The following is a 20,790-nucleotide window of genomic DNA, read 5'->3' as shown; positions in this document are numbered from 1 at the left end:
ACAGTCCAAGCAGGAGTCCTGTGAGCTAGCAGGTGTTCCAACCCATGTATATGCTCTGTCTGCGGAGTCTTTGAAATACTCCTAGTTGTAAGTATTACAGCTATAGCAGCTATATTCAGGGCACTTGCCCACAATAAATAGTGTTTCCCCGCAGTCCTCCGCTGAGCGTCAGAGGTTAGCTTTCAACGTAACAAAGGATTCCTGATCACGTGCCCAGAGGTCGCCTTCCTCACTAATAACAACACTCAACACGCATTCCGTTTTTGATTCGCTGATATGATAGTAGCTCCTCCTTCATTTGTAATATGATTGCAGCTATGGTTAGCCTTTACCCGGAAGTTGTCGTTTGATTGGTTAGTATCGGGGGAAGGGGCGGGGTATGGAGATGTGTGTGTCTGTTGTGGCTTCCTCTTCCCCCATGCTCTATGCGGCGCTCGGGCCGCTGCGGGAGTTTCGTTTCCTGCTCTTCGCCATGATGAACAAATGAACTCGCGGGGAATGAAATTTAAATTCCAAAAAGGGGAGAAAGTGCTGTGTTTTGAACCAGACCCTACCAAGGCTAAAGTGTTGTACGATGCCAAGGTGCGGTGTGGGGGCGGGAGGCTGGGTGCAGTCAGCTGTGTGTGCCTCGGGCTGCAACCGACTGGGCATGTCTTGTCATACTTGTCTGTACCCCATCACTGTGTGCGATGCATCATGCTCTGGTCTCTATTGGCAACTAATGCAGGCCCAGCAACAGTGCTGGAGATCTCAATAGAATCACTGAGGCCAGTGTATAGAAACTGGAGCCATGGGCAACCCTTAACCACTTGTCTTCTGGAACATTTACCCCATTCAGAACAAGACCATTTTTTTTGCTATACAGCGCTGCTTGAACTGACAATTGTGCTGTCATGTGACACTGTACCCATATGATGGTCATGCGACACTGTACCCATATGACATATCATTTTCTTCACACCAATAGAGCTTTCTTTTGGTGGTATTTGATTGACCCCTAGTTTTTTTATTTTTTGCGCTATAATCAAAAAATACCATTTTGAGTTTTTTTTGTGCTATAAAACATCCAATAAAAAAAATCTAATTTTTTTTTTTCATAAATTTCAGCTAAAATGTATTCTGCTACGTGTTTTTTTTTTTTTTTTTTTTAAACCACCTCCCGCCCGCCATATAGTAATATGACGGACGCAAGGTGGTTCTCTTGTTCTGGGAGAAACGTTATATGACGTCCTCCCATTCTCACCACGCATGCGTGGCTCAGAGAGCACGCAGCGCGGCGATCGGCGGTGCGCTGTGTCCCTCGGACACAGCGGATCACCAATCACGGAAACAGCTGAAAATGTTGGCTCGGTCATGTGATCAGCTGTGTCCAATCACAGCTGATCACATGTAAACAGAGAAATGCGGGTTATCGGCATTTCTCTCCTCTCCATCCAGCTGTCACGCTGACAGCTTGAGAGGAGAGCCGGTAATCGGCTTTCTGCGGAGGGGACATGTACACTGATCATCAGGGCACTGATGATCAGTGTGCTCTGATGATCAGTCTAGCCCCAGCAGCGCCACCTGTCAGTGTCCATCAGTGCCTTGTATCAGTGCCACATCAATGCCACATATCAGTGCCCATCTGAGCTGCCTTTCTGTCACCCATCAGTGACAATCAGTGCTGCCTGTCAATGCCCATCACTGTCACCTACCAGTGCCTCCTCATCAGTGCAGCCTATCACTGCAGCCCCATTAGCGCATATCAGTGAAGGAGAAAAATCACTTATTTACAAAATTTTATAACAAAAACTAAGCACTTTTTTTTTTTTTCCAAAATTTTCAGTGGTTTTTGGTTTAAGAAAAAATAAAAAACCCAGAGCTGATTAAATACCACAAAAATAAAGATATATCTGTCACAAAAAAATGATAAAAATTTCATATGGGTACAGTGTTGCATGACCGCGCAATTGTCATTCAAAGTGCGACAGCGCTGGAAATTGGCCTGGGCAGGAAGCGGGTATAAGTGCCCTGTAGGCTCGTGGTTAATATACTAATAATGGTTGGGATTTAGTGATTTATAGTGGGACTGTGATAGTATGCCAGGCATTCTGACACTGGCATCATCAATGACACTAATACAGTGATCAGTGCTAATAAAATGCACTGACACTACTGATACTGCGCAGGAAGGGGTTAAAGTGATACTAAAGGTGTGTGTGTTGGCTTTTTTTTTTAAATAGCAAACATGTCTATACTTACCTGCTGTGTGTATGGGCTTTGCAGTCCTTCTCTTGTGCTCCTGGCTCCTCCTTCCTGTCAGGTGCTCCCACAGGAAGTGGCTTGCTATGGGGGCACCCGAGCTCCAAAGCTGCTGCTCTATGTGTACACACACACACACACACACACACACACATGCGCTATGGCTCAGCCTGTCTCCTCATTGGCTCGCTGGTTGTAATTGTCAACAGTGGGTGCCAATGGCTCCCACTGCTATCTCTGCCAATGAGGAGGCAGAGATTAAAGACAGCCGAGGTTGCACAGAGGTGTGTTTTTTTTTTTTTTTTTTTTTAAGCTTTTATACATAGAATGCATGAACGTAATAAACCTCGAGCCTTTACAACCACTCTTACATCTGGGGCAATCAAAGGGTGAACTATGTGCCTAACTATGTGTAATGTGTACTATATGTGCTGTTTTACTTGGGGCACTTCCCTTTCGTAGAGAGGTCTGAGCTGTTTACCAACACAAATCTCTCTCCTGTCCCTTGCTCTGACAATCGGCTGGTCCTGGCCATGAATCATTAGCCGGGACCTGCTGCTCAGCATGTAAAGGAGCCAGTGACATTGCAGGTAGACAGGTGCAAGTGCCCCCTACCTGGAAAAGCAGAATCGTGTATATATTCTGCACAGCCAGCCCGCACTGTAGCAGTAAAGCTTTGGTTTGTGGTCAAGTGGTTAAAGCATTATTCTTTCCACAAACAAATGTATTAAATTGTAGCTTGCCTATCATTAGAAGTAGTGGCTGCATTAGCTTGCTTTTTTACCTCTGTTTTCACCTGGTAATCTGAATAGTAACACAATTTCAGTATTAGTGAGACTTCACTTTGGGTGAAGGAGCACAGGAGGCACATCGGCAGTGTCAATGGAGTGAGGAGTGTTTAGATGAACTAGCAGATTTAAATACACTAACAAATTGAAACCAGACTCTAGCTAAAAGTGTATAATCAGTTACTGCAAACTGTTTTTTTTCCTTTTTGAGATAAAGGTGTTATATAAATAAAAGTCGATCATTGTAAGCACCCATATCTGTGGTAAATGGTTTGTCTCATCTCTGTGATTGATACATTCTGCTGGAAAGCTTGTTCTTTTGATCATTTTCATCACCAGATGAAAATAGAAAAGAGCCTACAAAAAGAAAACTTTTGCAGATCACATCTATGAATTGGTAAGCTACAATATGTTTGCTTTTGGGTTTAATACTGCTAAAGCTGAACTCCATGAAGAGTAAGATTTCCTTGCAGTGGTCCCTGTATTGCTATGGTTAAATGCTTGAGGGACCCAGAAAAGCACTATTACTTACCTGATCCTCTGCTCCTGCAGACTCCACTGTGCTTCTAGACTGGTCCCAACAACCTCTTCTCCATTATGATCAGGTGATCGTAGGTCCTCTGATGTCATCAAGACTGTTGCAGAACCCGTTGGCCTGGCTTAAATGTCTAGGGCACGGGTGTCAAACTGGCGGCCCTCCAGCTGTTGTCAAACTACAAGTCCCATGAGGCATTGCAAGATTGACAATTACAAGCATGACTCCCAAAGGCAGAGGCATGATGGGACTTGTAGTTTCGCAACATCTGGAGGGCAGCCAGTTTGACACCCCTGGTCTAGGGGACCTGGAAATACACTGTTACCCACCTGACCCTCCGTTCCACTGTGACTCCACTTTGCTGCTAGATTGGTCTCTACAGCCTCTTCTCCCGTATGATCAAGTGATGTCATCAAGGCTGGTGCAAAATCTATACCCGTGCTTTAGATGTAAGGACGTTCACTGACAGTCCACCACTGGAGCATAGGGGAGCAATGTCTGTGGAGGATTGTGTAAGTAAACCACTTTTCCAGCATTTAGCCCTTGCATTTCAGATGCAGCCCCATTGCAAGGGAGGGTTTTTACTTTTCCTGGTTTTGAGCTTTAAGGCTGCATGTGCTTTCTGTTAAGTGCATATTAATGAAATGCACTTTTTGTTATTGTTTGGGCTTTTTTTTCCACAGAATCCAGAGTACTTTGTGTTTTCTGTTCTAATGCAGGCAGCTGCTTTCCAATAGAAAATTAAAAGGCTGCATTTGGCTTGCTTTGCTTGTAGTTCAAATGCATCTTGGTAGCTTTTTCTGTGTTTGTACAAACCCAGATGCCTCTGTCCTGCATTTGCGGTGTGTTTTTCAAACACACTAAATGAGGGGAAACATACCCATCAACAATCGGTCATTAGCAGGGGAGAGCTGACAACTCATGGGGCCCCCGGGCAATAGGGGATAATGGGGCCCCTGTGTCCTTGCCTAAACTCAAAAAAGCCTATGAAAAAGGTACCAGGGGCATCTCATGGGGCCCCCTACTGACCCCGGGCCCTCGGGCAGTGCCCGAGTTTCCAATTGGTCAGTTTGTTTCTATAATGTGTGCTTCAGCACCCTGTTAAGTGTTGTAGTACATTCCATTCTAGAAGGATGGTAATTTGATTGTGTGTGGTGTGGGCCTATTGCAAACATTGTATTTCAGCTTGTCATTGTGTTGAATAATGCAGCCCAGTGGTGTGAATAGAACCTAGGAAAAATGGTATCTGGTTACTATACCTTTCACTGCACCTTCTACCTTGTTAAAAGTGATTTATTAAAAAAAAGTGTAAACTTTACAAACCTGTTATGCTTGCTTGGTGTGTGTAATGGTTTTGCCTAGAGTAGCCCCAATTCTCCTCTTCTGGGGTCCCCTGCTGGCGCTCTGGGCTCCTCCTTGTGCCACTATAGAAAGTGACTTCCTATGGTGACACATGTACAGGCTTTTATTTTAAAACAAATGGGTTATCTTACAAGGGAGGGGTTCACATATACTGTAAAGGATAAGTTCACCTTTTAGACCAAAATAATCCTAATTTTTTTTTTTTTTTTGCAGGTAAAAAAATGTGCATTTATTTTTGTTTACAGGAGCCTGGAAAGCATTGCACAAGCGATCAGTAGATTGCTGATGCCATTCAGGTCTTCTGGGGAGCTGTGGAGGGCCGTGGTAGACATCCCGTACGGCAAGCAGATATTCTGACAGGAAGATTCAATGAAATACCACGGCGCTCCACAACGCCGTGATAGTTCATTGAAAACTACAAGCCAACAGCCACTAAGGCTTTCTGAACTTGCAGTTCATTCATTTACGGAAGTCCGTGAATGAATGACGCGGCTGCGTGGGTGGATCCTCACACGCCCACGCTGTTTTCAAATTTTGAAAGATAGTACAGGGAAACTTCTCCCCATATTATCTGTTAGAGAGAGGGGGGCAGTAGGCTCGGCTGCAGCTATGGGAACATGTTACATGTTCCACCCTAAAAATGGGTGGAACATGTAACATGTTCCCAAAGGTGAACTTATCCTTTAAGGTGCTAAATGGTAGTTTGTCATTAAAAGGTCCTCTGTGGAGCAGTTATATTGATGTATCTGGCCCATGTCTTGGTCAGTTCACAGAACTAGAGGGTTTTTATGAACGGCGTTAGTCACAGCCATGGCTATCTTTTTCAGTCAGCGATGCTGCAATCTTTTCTGTAAACTCCTATTTTTGGAAACCTAGCTATATTGTTGCTGTATATTAGCTGTTTTAACTTAACTTTGTCCATCAAGCAGGTTACAATTACCTGAAAATACCAGTAAAATGACATCTATCCATATATAGGCTTTCATGAAAACCAATGCCATATTTTTGAGATTTAACCAGATTTTTTTCTTTTGTCTGTATGATTTTATTTAGGTTGTTGATGTTGTTGTTGGCAAAGATGACAAAGGCAGAAAAAATCCTGAGTATCTGATCCACTTTAATGGTTGGAATCGTAGGTAGGTTTTATCTCGTGCAAAATGCACCACATTTACTATTTTGGGACACAGGCTGTAATGTTATCCCTTGAAGATATTTTTTAAAGATGGCAAAAGTGCCCATACTGAATGCTTTGTTACCATTTACCAAGGCAACTTTACAGAAACCACAGTTAATCTGGTCCTGAGTTCATGTAGCTAGCCAGCAATATTAAAGGCATTCTAAACCTTCCTACTTGCACCACATGTTTTACTTGCATAAAATGTTCTTTTGATTATCTAGTTTCATATTGTAATTTGTGTCAACAGCAGGCCAGGGAACAATACAGCCATGGTAGAGGGGAGGGGGAAAAGTAAAAGGTTAACCGTGCTCAAGCAGCTCAAATAAGGTAGCAGAAGTACTTTGAGCACAGAGACTTAATAGGGGCATGTTTTACCTTGAGTATGTTACCCCCCAACGTTTCATTTTCCAGATATGTGCCTGCTGTACCATGTACTTGTAAGAAAAAGTCTTCTATTCTCTTTATATTGCTTCCTTTTCTTGAAATCCCTAGTGTTCCTGCCAGTCCCTCTGCTTTCCTATTAAAAACTGACCACACTTTGCATGAGAAAACAGCACGGTCGGTTCTCTAGCTTTGAGGGGAACTTGGAGTGGAGTCACTAAGCAGTGTTTACTACACCCAGATTTTGGGTTGTCGCCAGAACAGTAATGGAAGGGAAATCTTCCAATGGGGACACTAGTTCTGGTGACCCTGGTCTCATGGACCAGGGCACGTTGGGTCGATGTCACAAGGTGGCGGGGTCTTCAGGGGAACATATTTTTTTTTCTGTTTTTGAATAAAGGACTTGTCAAAAACTGTCTCTATTTTTACTCCCTTTTTAACATTTTTTGGGGTGAATGAGTAGGGTTACAATGGGGACAAGGTGCTTTGGGTTGTGGGGCCCCTACACCAAAGCACCCCCCCCCCCCTTCCATGTTGAGGGCACGTGGCCTGGTATGATTCAGCAGGGAAGGGGTGCCCGCTCATTCACCCTTCCCATTTCCTGACCTGCCAGGCTCTATGGGGGGGATCATGTTCCCAGGCTGCATAGGATTAGTCTGTTATGGATTGGAGGGGACCCCCCCACCTCAAATTTTAATTAGTTTGTTAACCGATGACTCATCAGCTGAATATAAAGGACACATTGGCTGGCTTGCTGGCCCATTTCTTAACCAGCTAAACACCAGCACACAAAACAGAGAAACACCAGAAAAAAAACACTTATTGAGCAGGGTTTTGTTTTTTCCAGAGGTTTATTTCAGCTCCTAGTATGCATGGAGACTAAGAATGTGAGAATACAGAGTGTGTATTGCCTGATGCCTTTTTGTTTTAAGCAGTCTTTCTACTAAATTGTTTTGGCTTTTTTTTTTTTTTTTTTTTCAAATTTGAAGCATTCTACAGCAATCTTCCCAAAATTTGTACATTTATTGTAATTTCTGAAAGTTATTGGCTTGTAAAAGCCTCCCACGTAGACATTTTAAAAAGCCCTAAGACTGCTGTTGGGCATCGCTATCTTGGATATGATGTCAGCTTCCCCAGAAGACTTGGAGCCCCCATTCAAGTTATATTCTGTTGTGTTCCCCTGTGCTCCTCCCATCTGCAAGGTTATGTAGGGAGGTAAGGAGAAGAGTAGAGGAGCTAGGCCAGCACACCATAGTAAATTACTTTAAAAAGAGGAGGGGGCTGTGCTAGGGAATTGACTCTTAAGTCATATTTGCTATAAAGTTCATAGGCACAGTGGATAAAAATTGTTTATGGAAAGGAAAATTTGGTGATGAGGTTTCTTTAAAGTGAACTTGTGAGCAAGAAAACTTAGTAACTGCCTTTGCATCCTGGCTTCACTGGTTTAATGTTTTGTCCAGGTCAGTAAACTCTGTACGCTTGTCCTGCATCTTTGTTGGTGAGTGACCCACTAAGTAGTGAGACCAGATGTGGGATTACAAGTCTGGAGCTGGCAGTTAGTTGTGGAAGTTTTCATATTCTTAAGCTCAGTGTTATGATGAAAAGGTATTTTCATATCAATATTTTGAGTATGGGAATGGATTTTCGCATATCATTCAACATACAGCAAATCTGTGCCTTCTCATTGCTACAGTGCTTGAAAATGTTGGGTAAGGTATTGGGTATTATGCTGGGTGATAACCCAAAAAATAATTGCAGGCTAGAAACAATTAGGAACGGGGTGGTCTAGGGTGGCCTCTTAGTAAATATACTTTATATATTTGTAAAACCAGTAATGTCATAGGTTACACTGTCAATGCATTTTGCGGTCAGAAACTTGCTTCTTCATGACCTCATATTCAGGTATATGACGTAATGAAAAAGCCGTTTCTGACTGCAAAACGCATTGACAGTGTAACCTATGACATTACTGGTATTATAAATATCTTTGCTGTGTATATAGTCATATGATTCATATTGAGTGTAAACTTTTTTTTTTTTGTATGGGTATAATATATTTTTAGTAAGACTTTTTGTATATAAACTACTTGATATTTTTATATTTTGTATTTTTGATTATTTACTGAGAGGCCACCCTGGACCACCCGTTTCTAATTGTTTCCATCCTGTAAATCAGAGTAGAGATCCACTAATGGGAAGAATAGTAAAATTAACAAAATAAAAATGATTAATCATAATACTTAAACACTTTGTAAGACCTAAAAAGAGTGCTAAATGTACCAGTTACATTATAAAGTCTGTCGTTTGAGTTTAAATAATATCTTAAAAGTCTGTTACTGCTATGTGTAGTTTTTTTGTTTAACTTCCATTTTCACTTTTTATTTCTCCAGCTGGGATAGGTGGGCAGCAGAAGACCATGTTCTTCGTGACACTGATGAAAACCGGCGATTACAAAGAAAGCTGGCAAGGAAAGCCGTAGCTCGCATGTAAGGATTCGCTCTAGGTAGACACTAGCAGCTTGCTACATTTCCATACTCATGACTGTAAACTTTTTGTACGATATCTGTAATCAATTTTTTTTTTTTTTTTAATTTCTTTTTTTAGCCTTCTGTTGACTTTTGTTTGCGTGTGCATCTGCTTACATTAAAGTGAAATCCAACAAAAAACTAGATAAGCTGTTAACGTATACCCATATATATTTACACTTTATCTGCTGAAGAATTTAATATTTTGTTATGATTTCTTGGATCACTGCTCAGACAAATTGGGCAGAAGTGATGATGACTCAATTTCCATTTACCAAATTTGAAGTCAAAATGTCTTGTGATGTATTGCTTCATCTGGAAAGTATCCTCTTTGTGCCTGTGTAGTGTGGCAAAGTTACATGGGGAACATTTCCCCATGTGGATCAAAGTTCTGGTCCCTTTCTCTATAATTTGTATAAAATGTAATTCTCAACATTCCTTTCTTACCTTTTTAAAGTAGAACTTCAGTCAAAACTTTTTTACTTTCTGTTGATTAGAACTGTCTTGCATCATGCTTGATTCTCCATGCATGATGGTATTCTTAAGCGTGGCTACCTTGCTGAGAGCTTTATGTGACTTTGACCTTGTCTATTAAGTTCCTATGAGTCCATATAGTGTGGATCTGCAAGCAGCTTGTGTTTTCACTTACCTGTGTTATTCAACAAGGTGTAAAATTTATCTCATTGTTTGTTAATCCCTGTCCCTAGCATTCAGCTGTCAAATGCATTTACTGTCCCCTTAGCCTCAGGTGTTTGATAATTAAATGACAGGGTCAGGATTAAAGCTGGAAATAGAGGCAGTTGATCTTAAAGAGGAGTCGTGTATATTCTGGGCCAAGAGCATGCCTTGAAAGTTGGGTTCTGATCTGAAGACTCACACAAATAGTGTCTGCTCTCCAGTACTTTTTTTTTTTCATTTGTATGGCTGTTTAAAGCTCAGTTTAGGTGCATTTTTTTGAACCATCAGTCTACTTTTTCCTTGGGAACCTCGGGTTCCTAGAATTCTAGTTTCCAGTATTAAAACAGTCAAAAGTGGTTGTCAGGTCTAGTAATGTCTCCTTTATTTTATATTTTTGACCATTTTAACCTCTCTGTGCACAGTATTCTCCTCATCAAGTTACAGCTTTTATATGCATATGTCATAAGTCTATTAGTGATTCAGATTTTGAACCTTCCTAAGATGCTTGTTCTTCAGAGGGTTACCATTTCTAGACCTGGCCCCTCAAGTCCTCTTTATCTGTACAATGTGGCAGCTTTCATGCAGCTATCTTTGGTAGTAAACTTCTTATAAGCGAGGTACAAATAATGAACACATATTTCTGGTCTTTTGTGAGATTAAAGTGGTTCTAAAGCCTAGAGGATTTTTACCTTTGTGCATTTTCACCAACTCATCTGAGCCCAATCCAACGATTGAGCAGAAGCTCTCCTGGGTCTCTGCCTCCTCATTGGCTGAGACGCAGGAGCCATTTGCTTTTGCTGCTGTCAATCACAGCCAGTAAGGTGGGAGTGGTGGGCGGGGCCAAACCGCTTTCCGTGTGTCTCATAGACACTCAGGAGCGAGCATGCACACATGCCCCCGGGGGGGGGGGGGGCCTGGAGCACTGGCAGGGGACCCAAGAAGAGGAGGATCGGAGCTGCTCTGTGGAAAACTGTTGCACAGAGTAAACATTTGTAACAGAACCGGACCCCAACAGCACTAGGGTATTTCTGTTTAGACTCCAGCTTCCCCTGGCCAAACACCATCTACAGACCCCACCGCTGATCATACAGGAAATAGACAGAACCAGACTCTTCTTAAGACAGGAAGTAGAACTGCTTTATTTTAACACCAACACAAGATATATACACAGGGAGGGGAAATACAACCAGGAACAGGAAACACATCAGCAGGCCATCCCATCAGGGGGAAGGGCTGCCGGAAACACCCCCCACCAAACCAAGATTCACAATAGAACAAAGGGATACACCATGTGGCAGGAACACATACATCCCATAATAGTTTGCTGGCACGCAAGACACAATAGAACAATGGGATGCAGCATGTGGCAGTGAACAATGGACAACCCCCCACCCCACCTATACATGTCTACACAGTATCAGGACAGACCACCCTGTACCCCTAACAGGCACAGGGTGGGTTACAAATAAGAGGAATCTGAGGAGCTGAGATGGGTCCCCACACCCCCAAAAGTCACTCCCGTCACAAGTGTGTGTGTGTGTGTGTGTGTGTGTGTGTGTGTGTGGTTTTTGTTTTGTTTTTTTTTTTTTGTTTTTTTTTAAATTGGGACCTTTGCAATCATTTTAAGGTAATGCTTAACATAAGAAGGAATCACAATTGCTAGTAGGCTTTAGAAGGCTATGGGCATTGTGTTAGACATTTTTAACAGTAATTCTTAAATGCCAAATAATTGTCCGATAACTAAAACAAATTGTTGTTGCAAGGTGACCTCACAGTGACCATTATGGTATGGATAGGTATTGGCCTGTTTTTTTGCTTTTGTATAAAATGCCTCTTTCCTCATCTCCAGCATGAGGGGGATTGTTTTTTAGTCCAAGGTGATAATAGGTAGAGCTGATTAGTTTCATAGGGCAGCTCTAAAATCCTGACATGACCAATAGGTAAATGTGATTGTGATCCTTTTTTTTTTTTTTTTTTTTTAATTACAAGCATGTTATACTTGGTTTTGCACAAAGTAACCCCCCGTCCCAGATCTTCAGTCTTAAGGGATTCTCTTTTTCATAAGATGTGGGGAGCCTCGAAGTGTCCAGTTAGATGCCTCCATTTCCAAGAACACGACAGATCTTTTCTTTGAAGACTAGGGAACCATATAAAACATCAAAAAGGGGAGAACGTGAAAAGAGATTCACAGAAAGTGGTTACATTATGGACAGAATGCGATTCTAGAAGTAGAATTTCGCAATACATATGTGGACAGTTAAAGTAAATACCTTGGTTCACCATCACCTCAGTATGAGATAATACATAAAAAGACCTAAAATCACATAAAAGCAATGTCAGGACTGGTCTTAGTAGTGATATGCTGCAGACATAGTGACAATGGTCTAATATATTTGCAGCACCGACACATTGGTTACACTGCCATGCAGGAGGTGTATCAAAGAATTTGTACCATATAGGCATAGCATACATTGCAATAATGGCTGGTAACAAGTACCAAGTGATAATGATAAAGTTGCCCATAAACCTAACCAGGTAATGTGGGTGAAACCTAAATACATATAGGGATGTGGTTAGCCTCTGTGATAACCAGATAAAGTAATGGCAAGAGTAGTTGGTGAAATATTATTAGGCCACAATGAACATGTCCATATTGCTTGAGTATGGAATCAGCAATGTAAAAATCACCATTGACTTCCTCAATGTTGTAGAGATGGCAGGGCCCTGCCTTTAAGGGGGTTCTTCACCGCGATATGTGGGCTATTAACCACCTTAATATTGTTGTAGAAATGCAAAGTGCTGGGTCCTCCGTGCCTTGTAATGAGTGTAGGGTGCCTTTTATATTTGTGTAGGGTGCATGATATTTATAAGCCTCTGATTTTTTTTTTTTCCTCATTTTACCAACCATAAAAGAACCCATGAGTAAAAAAAAGCAGAGTCAGAAGCAAACTTTAAGCCAGCCTTAGCCACAACCTGCATAGCAAGAATATTGGATATCTGGTTAGAGCAACTGCATTTCCATTTGGAGGCTGGTACGCCTATGGAAGAACTTTTAAAATTCTTCTAATACTATGCAGAGTACCAAGCAGTTCTTAACACTCCAAGATCCTATCAATGCATGCAGATATGTGCATTATGGTTGAAGACCTGGTCAGGAGACAGTCTAGAAAGCTAGACCTCGCAGTATTCTGGCAACAGGTAACTTTTTTGGGCCAAAACTAGAAATGCTATTGGACAGGTCAGCAGACTGGAAGAAGGGGTTCTCAGCTCCAAAGAAACCACAACCTATATATAGTTTTGTTGCGACTGTTTTCCAAAGCCAAAAGTTCAAAAAACTAGAACGCTAAAAGAATTGGACCTTCAGAAAAGTGAAAAGGTGAATTAGATTTACCCCTCAAAACCTACTCGCAAGGGCCAGTGACTACAATGACTCAGAGTCCTCGCTCTCCTTTTTCTTTCACGGTCTTTCTTTTCATTCATACCAGGTAACGGCAATTGAGCTTTTTCTTTTAACCATCACATTGGTTAATTTAAAATGGAAAACTCGGAGTGCGCATGCGCGGCCGGTGGGAAAGACATGTCCCGCTGAGGCTCCGTCTCCCCGTCGGGTGACAGCGCCCTGAAGCAGCGGGTCCCGGCCCGCAATATACCAGGAGGGGACCCGGTCCCCGTGGTGATCCTCCCATGGTCCGATCCGCCCTGGACAGTGACGGATCCTCTGCGGCGAGTGGGAGGAATCCGACAGAGGACTCCGTCCCTGCAGCGAGCCGTCCATAGGCCCGCCCACCGCTACCCTCGTCACATAGAGCCAGGGGAGAGAAGAGAGAGAACAGGGGGGCTGAGATTGGAATAACAGCCCCTCCCAATATAAGCAGCACTATGGTCAAAGAGGCACCCCGGCACCAGGTCCCCCCATCCACCAAAACCATTAAGGAGGCCCTGGCAAAGGCCTCCGCAAAGATGGCCACCGCCCCAGCACGTGGAAGCAAGCAGGCAGCAGGAGCATATGCAGCCCTGCAGGATCCGCAGCCCAGCCATCCCTGCACGTCTGAGGGTGAGTCTGACCCTGAACCAGATGTCCATACACAAGCCATGACGCCTGACCTTACACCCCCAGACCTGTTGTCACGCTTTGAAAAAATGCTACACAAGGCTTTGAAGCAAACCTCAGACCGCATCACTGCCACACTATCTAGGGAAATCCGTGAACTGGGACAGCGCACTGCGGACCTAGAACAGAGGGTGGATGGTCTTGACGCCTCACTACAGACACATACAGATGACCTTGATCTCCTGCGTGACGAAAACGCAACTTTATTGACACGACTAGAGGACTTTGAAAATCGAGCACGGCGCTCAAATCTACGTGTCCGGGGCCTTCCGGAAACGATCGTTGATGTACAATCAACAATAACAGCTCTGTTCCAAGAGCTTGCTCCAGCTATCCCAATCGATAGATTGGAATTGGACAGAGTCCACAGGGCGTTGGCACCACGACGCAATGACGGTCCGCCACGTGACATTATAGCCAAGCTTCACTTTTTCCGTACCAAGGAGCAACTTCTACAAGCTGCCCGTAACGCAGAATCTCTACAGTTCCAAGGTCATACCTACCAACTATTCCAGGATCTATGCTCCACAACCATCGCCAAACGCAGGGCTATGAAACCTCACCTACAAGTACTTCAACAACATGCAATACAATATAGGTGGAGTTTCCCTTTTGCAGTGCGATTCCGACACCAGTCCCGAGATTACACCTGCAAGACGTCTGAGGACCTTACAGACACCCTGCGGACCCTGCAACTACATCCCCCAGCGGCGCCTTCAGAGCGCGCCAAGCGGAGGTCCACATCCAGCTCGCCACGGAAGACCTTCCCCACGCGTGCAACTGAAGGTCAATCCAACTTCCACAAGAGAGGGCGTTTTTCGTCTCCGGGCCTATCCTCACAAGACACCATGGACTGAACTCTGTCCCATGTTTATCCCCTTTTCCCCCCCCCCCCCCCTTATTTTTTATCGCACACACCATGCGATATACTCTTTTGATTGTCACTACGGTTAGCACCGTTAGTATTCTCTCTCCCTCTACATGTTAAATCTTGGTTGCCCCACAACATGAGGTCTGTTCTGCAACCCCCCCCCCCCCCCGGGTTTTATAATAGTTTACATCTGGGAGCCTAGGCTTTGACGGCATGCGATGCCATACCCCTACACCCATGAGGTTTCACTAGCACCACTAGTGCCGTCTGAGTCTGGGATTCCCTGATTTTATCGGATGTTTTTCTCTTTTTAATATACCTGTTTTTTCTGCCGGGACCTTGCCACCATTTGGTAATCACATTGCTGTCATCCTTACGGTCCACGTACGTGCACACTCCACCTTAGCCCCTGTGTTATTGGTTATTTAATAACACTTGGGCTACTATTGCTCCCTAGCCCACCCTGACTCGGGGTGTCCTTGGGAGCCCACCTTTTAGGCCTTAAATGGCCTCTTACACCCTTTCTTTCCTGTTACCTCTCTCCTACCGTACCCCTCTTCCCTCCCTCCAACATGACTCCATGACTTTGCTTAACATACTCCGCACCAATCTCATCCTCCGCAGTAATCGTCAGGCTCCACCCTGGGCGGTGGTGCCATGCTATCCAATCCACTATGCGCTTTCCCCATGGGCTCGTTAAATGTCCTTACCCTGAATGTTCAGGGCCTCAATATCCCGCAGAAACGTAATAAGGCTTTCCGAACCTTTGCTACACTTAAAGCCCACGTGGTCTGTCTTCAGGAAACACACTTCACTTCCAACTCCACTCCTAAGTTTTTTGGTCCTCGATATCCTCAGGTCTACACAGCCTCTGCCACTGCCAAACGAAGGGGGGTACTGATCGCCTTCCATCGAACAACACCTTTCGTGCCATGCACCGAAATCAAAGGCCCAGAAGGTCGTTACCTCCTGTTAGTAGGGCAACTCCTTGATGTAGATGTCACCATTGTTGCATACTACTCCCCAAACCAAGACCCTTTACCATTCCTTTCACACATACTCTCGGTTATAGACCATCATAAACGCGGAACGTTAATTGTTAGCGGAGACTCTAACAATGTAATATATACCTTTCTCGACAAATCTCCTCAACTCTCTCCTATCCCTGCTTCTAAACAAACCTTCCAATCCATACTACAACGTTATTTGATAGACTCATGGCGAGAACTTAACCCGACCAAACGCCAATACACCTTCTATTCTCACCCCCACCGGTCATTCTCTAGGATAGATCATATTTTTGTCACCACTGCCTCTTCCCCTCGGCTTTTGACCTCTGAAATAATTCCCATTCCCTGGTCTGACCATTGCGCCGTGTTCACATCTATGGCCTCGTTGGCCCCATCCCCCGCTGAATCCTCTTGGATCATTAATGATAACCTGCTTGTAAACCCAGCTCACTGTCTAGAAATAGAAGCAGCCCTTAAAGACTACTTCTCTCTCAATCAATCACCTGATGTTTCCCCTCTCTTGTTATGGGAAGCACACAAACCGGTATTGCGAGGGTTTTGCATTAGCAAAGCATCCTTCTTAAATAAAACCAAAAGGCAGCAACGTCTTCTACTGGAGCAAACTTATGATCGTTCTCATCAAGCCTTCCAGACGGCTCCTACGCCTGCCAATCGTGAAACCCTGGAGCGATCTAGATTAGCCCTAGATCTTTCTCACAGACCAAGCGGAACTCTCACTCCGTAGATCTAGGCACAAATACTATACTAGGGCAAATAAACCCAACACATTCCTGGCTCTTTCACTTCGCAGGCTCGACCAGCTCACTAAACATATCAGGATACGCACCTCCTCTGGCAACCTCACTAGTAACCCAGAACACATCCTACGGATGTTCCATAAACCCTTGTCGCAACTTTACTCCTCTTCCACACCTTTCGACCCCACACAGGCTGATGCCCTTTTAACTTCCATTTCTTTCCCAAAACTCTCAGAGTGCCAGTTAGCGGCACTTGAAAGACCCATCTCCCAAGCCGAAACCTTAGACGCTATTAAAAGTCTAAAGCTACATAAACGCCCAGGGCCAGATGGCTTCTCAGCCACTTATTATAAAAAATTTGCTCATCTCCTTACACCTATCCTCACTAATGCTTTTAACGCTTTACTATCTGGCCAAAGCTTCAACCATGAAACAGTGCAAGCGAACATTTCAATGATCCCAAAGCCGAATTCTGATGACACGCAGTGGTCCAACTATAGGCCAATCTCTCTCCTCAACATTGACATCAAACTGCTAGCAAAAGTCCTTTCTTCACGTCTTAACCTGTATATTGGCTCTTTAATTCATAATGACCAAGTGGGCTTTATCCCGACTAGACAAGCGGGAGATAACATCAGACGTGGATCCCTTTTGGCAAACTTAGCAAGATCCCGTAATATTCCCGCATATTTCCTGTCCCTAGATATCCGGAAAGCATTTGATACAGTCTCATGGCCATACCTCGATTATATTTTGCATCGGTGGGGTTTTGGCCCACATTTCTTAACCTGGATCTTCTCACTGTATCGAGAACCTTCGGCCAGAATTAGGTATCTGGGGCACAGGTCAGCTCAGTTCCCGATCTCCAGAGGCACGAGACAGGGCTGCCCTCTGTCCCCCTTGCTCTTTGCTCTGGCTATAGAGCCCCTAGCCCTCTTAATTAGAGCTAATCCGGATGTCAGGGGACTCGAAATTGGGGGCACACACCATAAGCTATGTCTCTTTGCGGATGACGTCTTGCTCTTTCTCACGTCACCGTTGACTTCTTCACCCTCCCTACTCCGGCTTCTCGAGGCGTTTGGCTAACTCTTCCGATGCTAAACCATCTCTCTGCCCTTATGTCCAAATGGTCTTCCCTCCCCCTCGCATGGCTAGGCAGAATAGCAGTTATCAAGATGTCAATCCTCCCAAAAATTCTATATCTGTTTAGAGTCCTTCCAGTCCCAGTCCCCCCTCATTACGTCCGCACACTGCAGCGTCGCATCTTTTCCTATGTATGGGGCAATACTCGCCCTCGTATACCCCGCTCCACCCTATATCGCCCTAAGCTTGCTGGAGGTCTAGGCCTACCCGACATCAGCAAATATTATCAAGCAGCGCATTTAGCCCAATTACCTAAGTATCATGCAACCTTTGAAATCCCTCAATGGGTTGCCCTTGAATCAATAGAATGCGATCCCTTATCCACCGCTAACCTACTCTGGTTGAGGCCGATAGACCGCCGCTCTATAACCAACCCCATCACTTCTCATTTTTTATCCTTATGGGATAAATTGAAAACCCGTTACCTCCTCCAATCACTACATAATCCTATGCTCTCGTTTCTACGAAACCCAGCTTTTTCCCCGGCGTGGCAGACACCCCGTTTATTCAAAGCCTGGTCCTCCGCTAATTTGCTCCGTACACATCACTTCCTACAGAGGAATAAGTTTAAATCCTTTGCCTCGCTGCGGGAAACGCATAGCCTCCCGGCCTCTGAGATATTTAGATACTTGCAGCTACAACACTTTTACGCCCCATACGCTACAATAACCAATCAGCCAGACACCATGTCTCTCTTTTGAACGAGCGTGTTGCAAAGACCCTCATAGACGTGGGCTTATCTCCTGCTTATACTCACTCTTTGCCGCTTCGACCACCACGTCCCCCCCTCTATATACCCATAAATGGGAAGTGGATCTAGGTAAGAAATTCGACCCGTCTGATTGGGACCACATTTGGGCCAACACAAAATCGTCTTCGCAGAACGTTGTAGCATTGGAAACGAATTATAAAGTTTTAACCCGCTGGTACTTGGTCCCAGCAAGAATCGCAAAATTTACCCCTAATTACTCGCCCAACTGTTTCAGAGGCTGTGCGGATCTGGGAACACATTACCATATATGGTGGGACTGTCCTGTAGCCCGAACCTTTTGGGATGAAATTTTTACCATGATATCTACATTTAGCACTATCACTATACAGCCAGACCCAACGACAGCCCTACTCAACCAATGCCCTTCTGGCATCTCCAACTCGCAATTTAAGCTGTTTATGCAAGTCACGACAGCGGCTAAACAGGTTATAGCAAAGTCTTGGAAATCCCCTACTCTTAGTGTCGCGGCTGTCAAAACCAGAATAACTCAAGCCATGATACACGCAAAGGTGGAAGCCACAGTTCTTGACACGATCCCTAAATTCCTGCGCATATGGAGCCCTTGGGTAGAGCATTTCCTTCCGTCTAACTTTGACGAGTCACTGCTTCTCCCTTGAGTTCAGTACTGTACGACAAGGATATGGTCCATAACCCCTCGTGCGTAGCGCGTAGAGGCTGTTATGAACTTGATGAATGTTCATGGAGTCATGGTTGTTGTTGTTCTTCCCCTTCCGCCCCTGTCTGACCCCCTCCAGAATTCCCCCTATTTCTTTAATGCACTTGGGAGACATTACCATGATTGACTGATACCATCTTGTATTCTGTCATTGATTTCTATTTACCTGTTTACGTTAGAAATGTATAGGCGTTAATGCCTTTACCCTCATTCATTTTATTGTATCCTACTGTCACATCAATGCCTAATATGTATTAACAATGTCTCCTTGTTTGTGTCATCCCCGTTTATTGTTAATAAAATTGTTTGAACAAGAAAATGGAAAACTCAATTGGTTGGTGTGGGCAGCCGCTTTTATTTTCTTTACATTTTTGGGTTCAGCATATCTACAGTGATATGCAAATATTTTCTAGGTACAGTAACAAAAATCTTTCGATTGGCTACAATCCATTTTGTATTAGTAGTTGCACTCAACTGTTGCTAATTACACTACAACTTTAGTCCCGTTATATGAACCACCATGGAATATGTCAGAACAGATGTTTATTGTCCAAAAACAAGACAGGAAGTCTAAAAGTTGTAGAACCATTCTGTTCTAATAACATCATCCCATCCCTTGGCATCCAGAGGGTTTCATAGGTGTTAGTCCTTCAATTTGACATGGCTGAAGGTCTGATTTGTTGCCAAATTACTGGGATAGAGATGTTAAAACTATATTATATGCGGAAGACAAATGGTGTTGAACCCCTACCCGTGTTCAAGGACGTTTGTTCAGTTTGACGTAAACGGCCCCTTTCAAACGCGTTGTCCTTTGTTCAAAATGTGCACTTGACTGTGTCATTAAATTGTCAGTTTTTCTTAAGGTACAGAGAAACTGCTGACCTGTAGAAAATGTCCTCCTGAATTGGGCCATATATTTTTTTTTTTTTTTTTTTTTTTTGAGCTGCTGTTTTTGTTGACCCAACAATTTTGCATTCCTCACTACACTGCACTGAATATACCTGCACTAATTATACCAAGTTACTTCTCTTGTGTTTGGCCTTTTTCTATGTGCAAACTTTCTGTCTGTCTTTCTGGTCTTGAGAGATGAAGGGACGCACTGTTTGGTAAAAATCTTGAGTTTTTCTTGCATATACATGATGTAAATATTGCTCGTGGGTTCTGCTTCTCCCCTCTGTTTAGTGATTCTGTGTTTGTGCTTCTCCTTGTGGAGGTTTTGAGCCCAGTCTGGTCAACAACAAGCTTTCAAAGCCCTCCTGAGATGTCTGTGTTGATATTTGGATTCTACCATTTCAGCCTGATGTTGCAAACAGCCTAAACAACCCCCAGTTTGTGTTCCAGTGGGTGGTGGAGTAAAAAAAAACTGGTCTGTTTAGCTGGGTTTCATGTTGACTTCAATGTAAGTCACCCCCACCTTCTGGACATGTAACACACAGCCAAGATGGGATCATTTATTCCTCTTTCTTCCCATTCCTTGGTGTTTTGAAAATTTACACTGGGTTATGTTATCAGGTTATGGTGGTTGCACAATTTTTATAGTTCCCATCCTGTTCTTGGACAATCGGCATCTGCCTTGATGCATGGTAATTGGATTAAGGTACACTATATTGCCAAAAGTATTTGGACACCCCTCCAAATGATTGGATTCAGATGTTCCAATTACCTCCATGGCCACAGGTGTATACATCAAGCATCTAGGCATGCAGACTGCTTCTACAAACATTTGTGAAAGAATGGGTCGCTCTCAGGAGCTCAGTGAATT

At 43.8% G+C, this 20,790-nt stretch overlaps 1 protein-coding gene across 3 annotated transcripts in view; it reads left to right on the top strand.

Annotated features, from left to right (window-relative positions):
* The first annotated feature begins 366 nt into the window (after positions 1-366).
* MSL3 (MSL complex subunit 3) overlaps positions 367-20,790 on the top strand; it is a 45,451-nt gene continuing 25,027 nt past the window's right edge. For 2 of the 3 annotated variants that reach the window (XM_089652999.1, XM_089652998.1), the window contains exons 1-3: positions 367-582; positions 5,980-6,062; positions 8,875-8,970. In XM_089652999.1, the coding sequence (XP_089509125.1) occupies positions 484-582; positions 5,980-6,062; positions 8,875-8,970 (278 nt within the window). In that variant the 5' untranslated portion in view covers positions 367-483. Of the gene's footprint in view, positions 583-5,979; positions 6,063-8,874; positions 8,988-20,790 lie in introns of those variants that run through there. The other variant, XM_089653000.1, reaches the window with a different exon arrangement.

Source organism: Staurois parvus, unplaced genomic scaffold (assembly GCF_062004578.1).
Source record: "Staurois parvus isolate SC_StPar_1 unplaced genomic scaffold, SC_StPar_1.0 ptg000696l, whole genome shotgun sequence".
Lineage (NCBI taxonomy): Eukaryota > Metazoa > Chordata > Amphibia > Anura > Ranidae > Staurois > Staurois parvus.
This window is presented reverse-complemented; position numbering and strand designations above follow the sequence as displayed.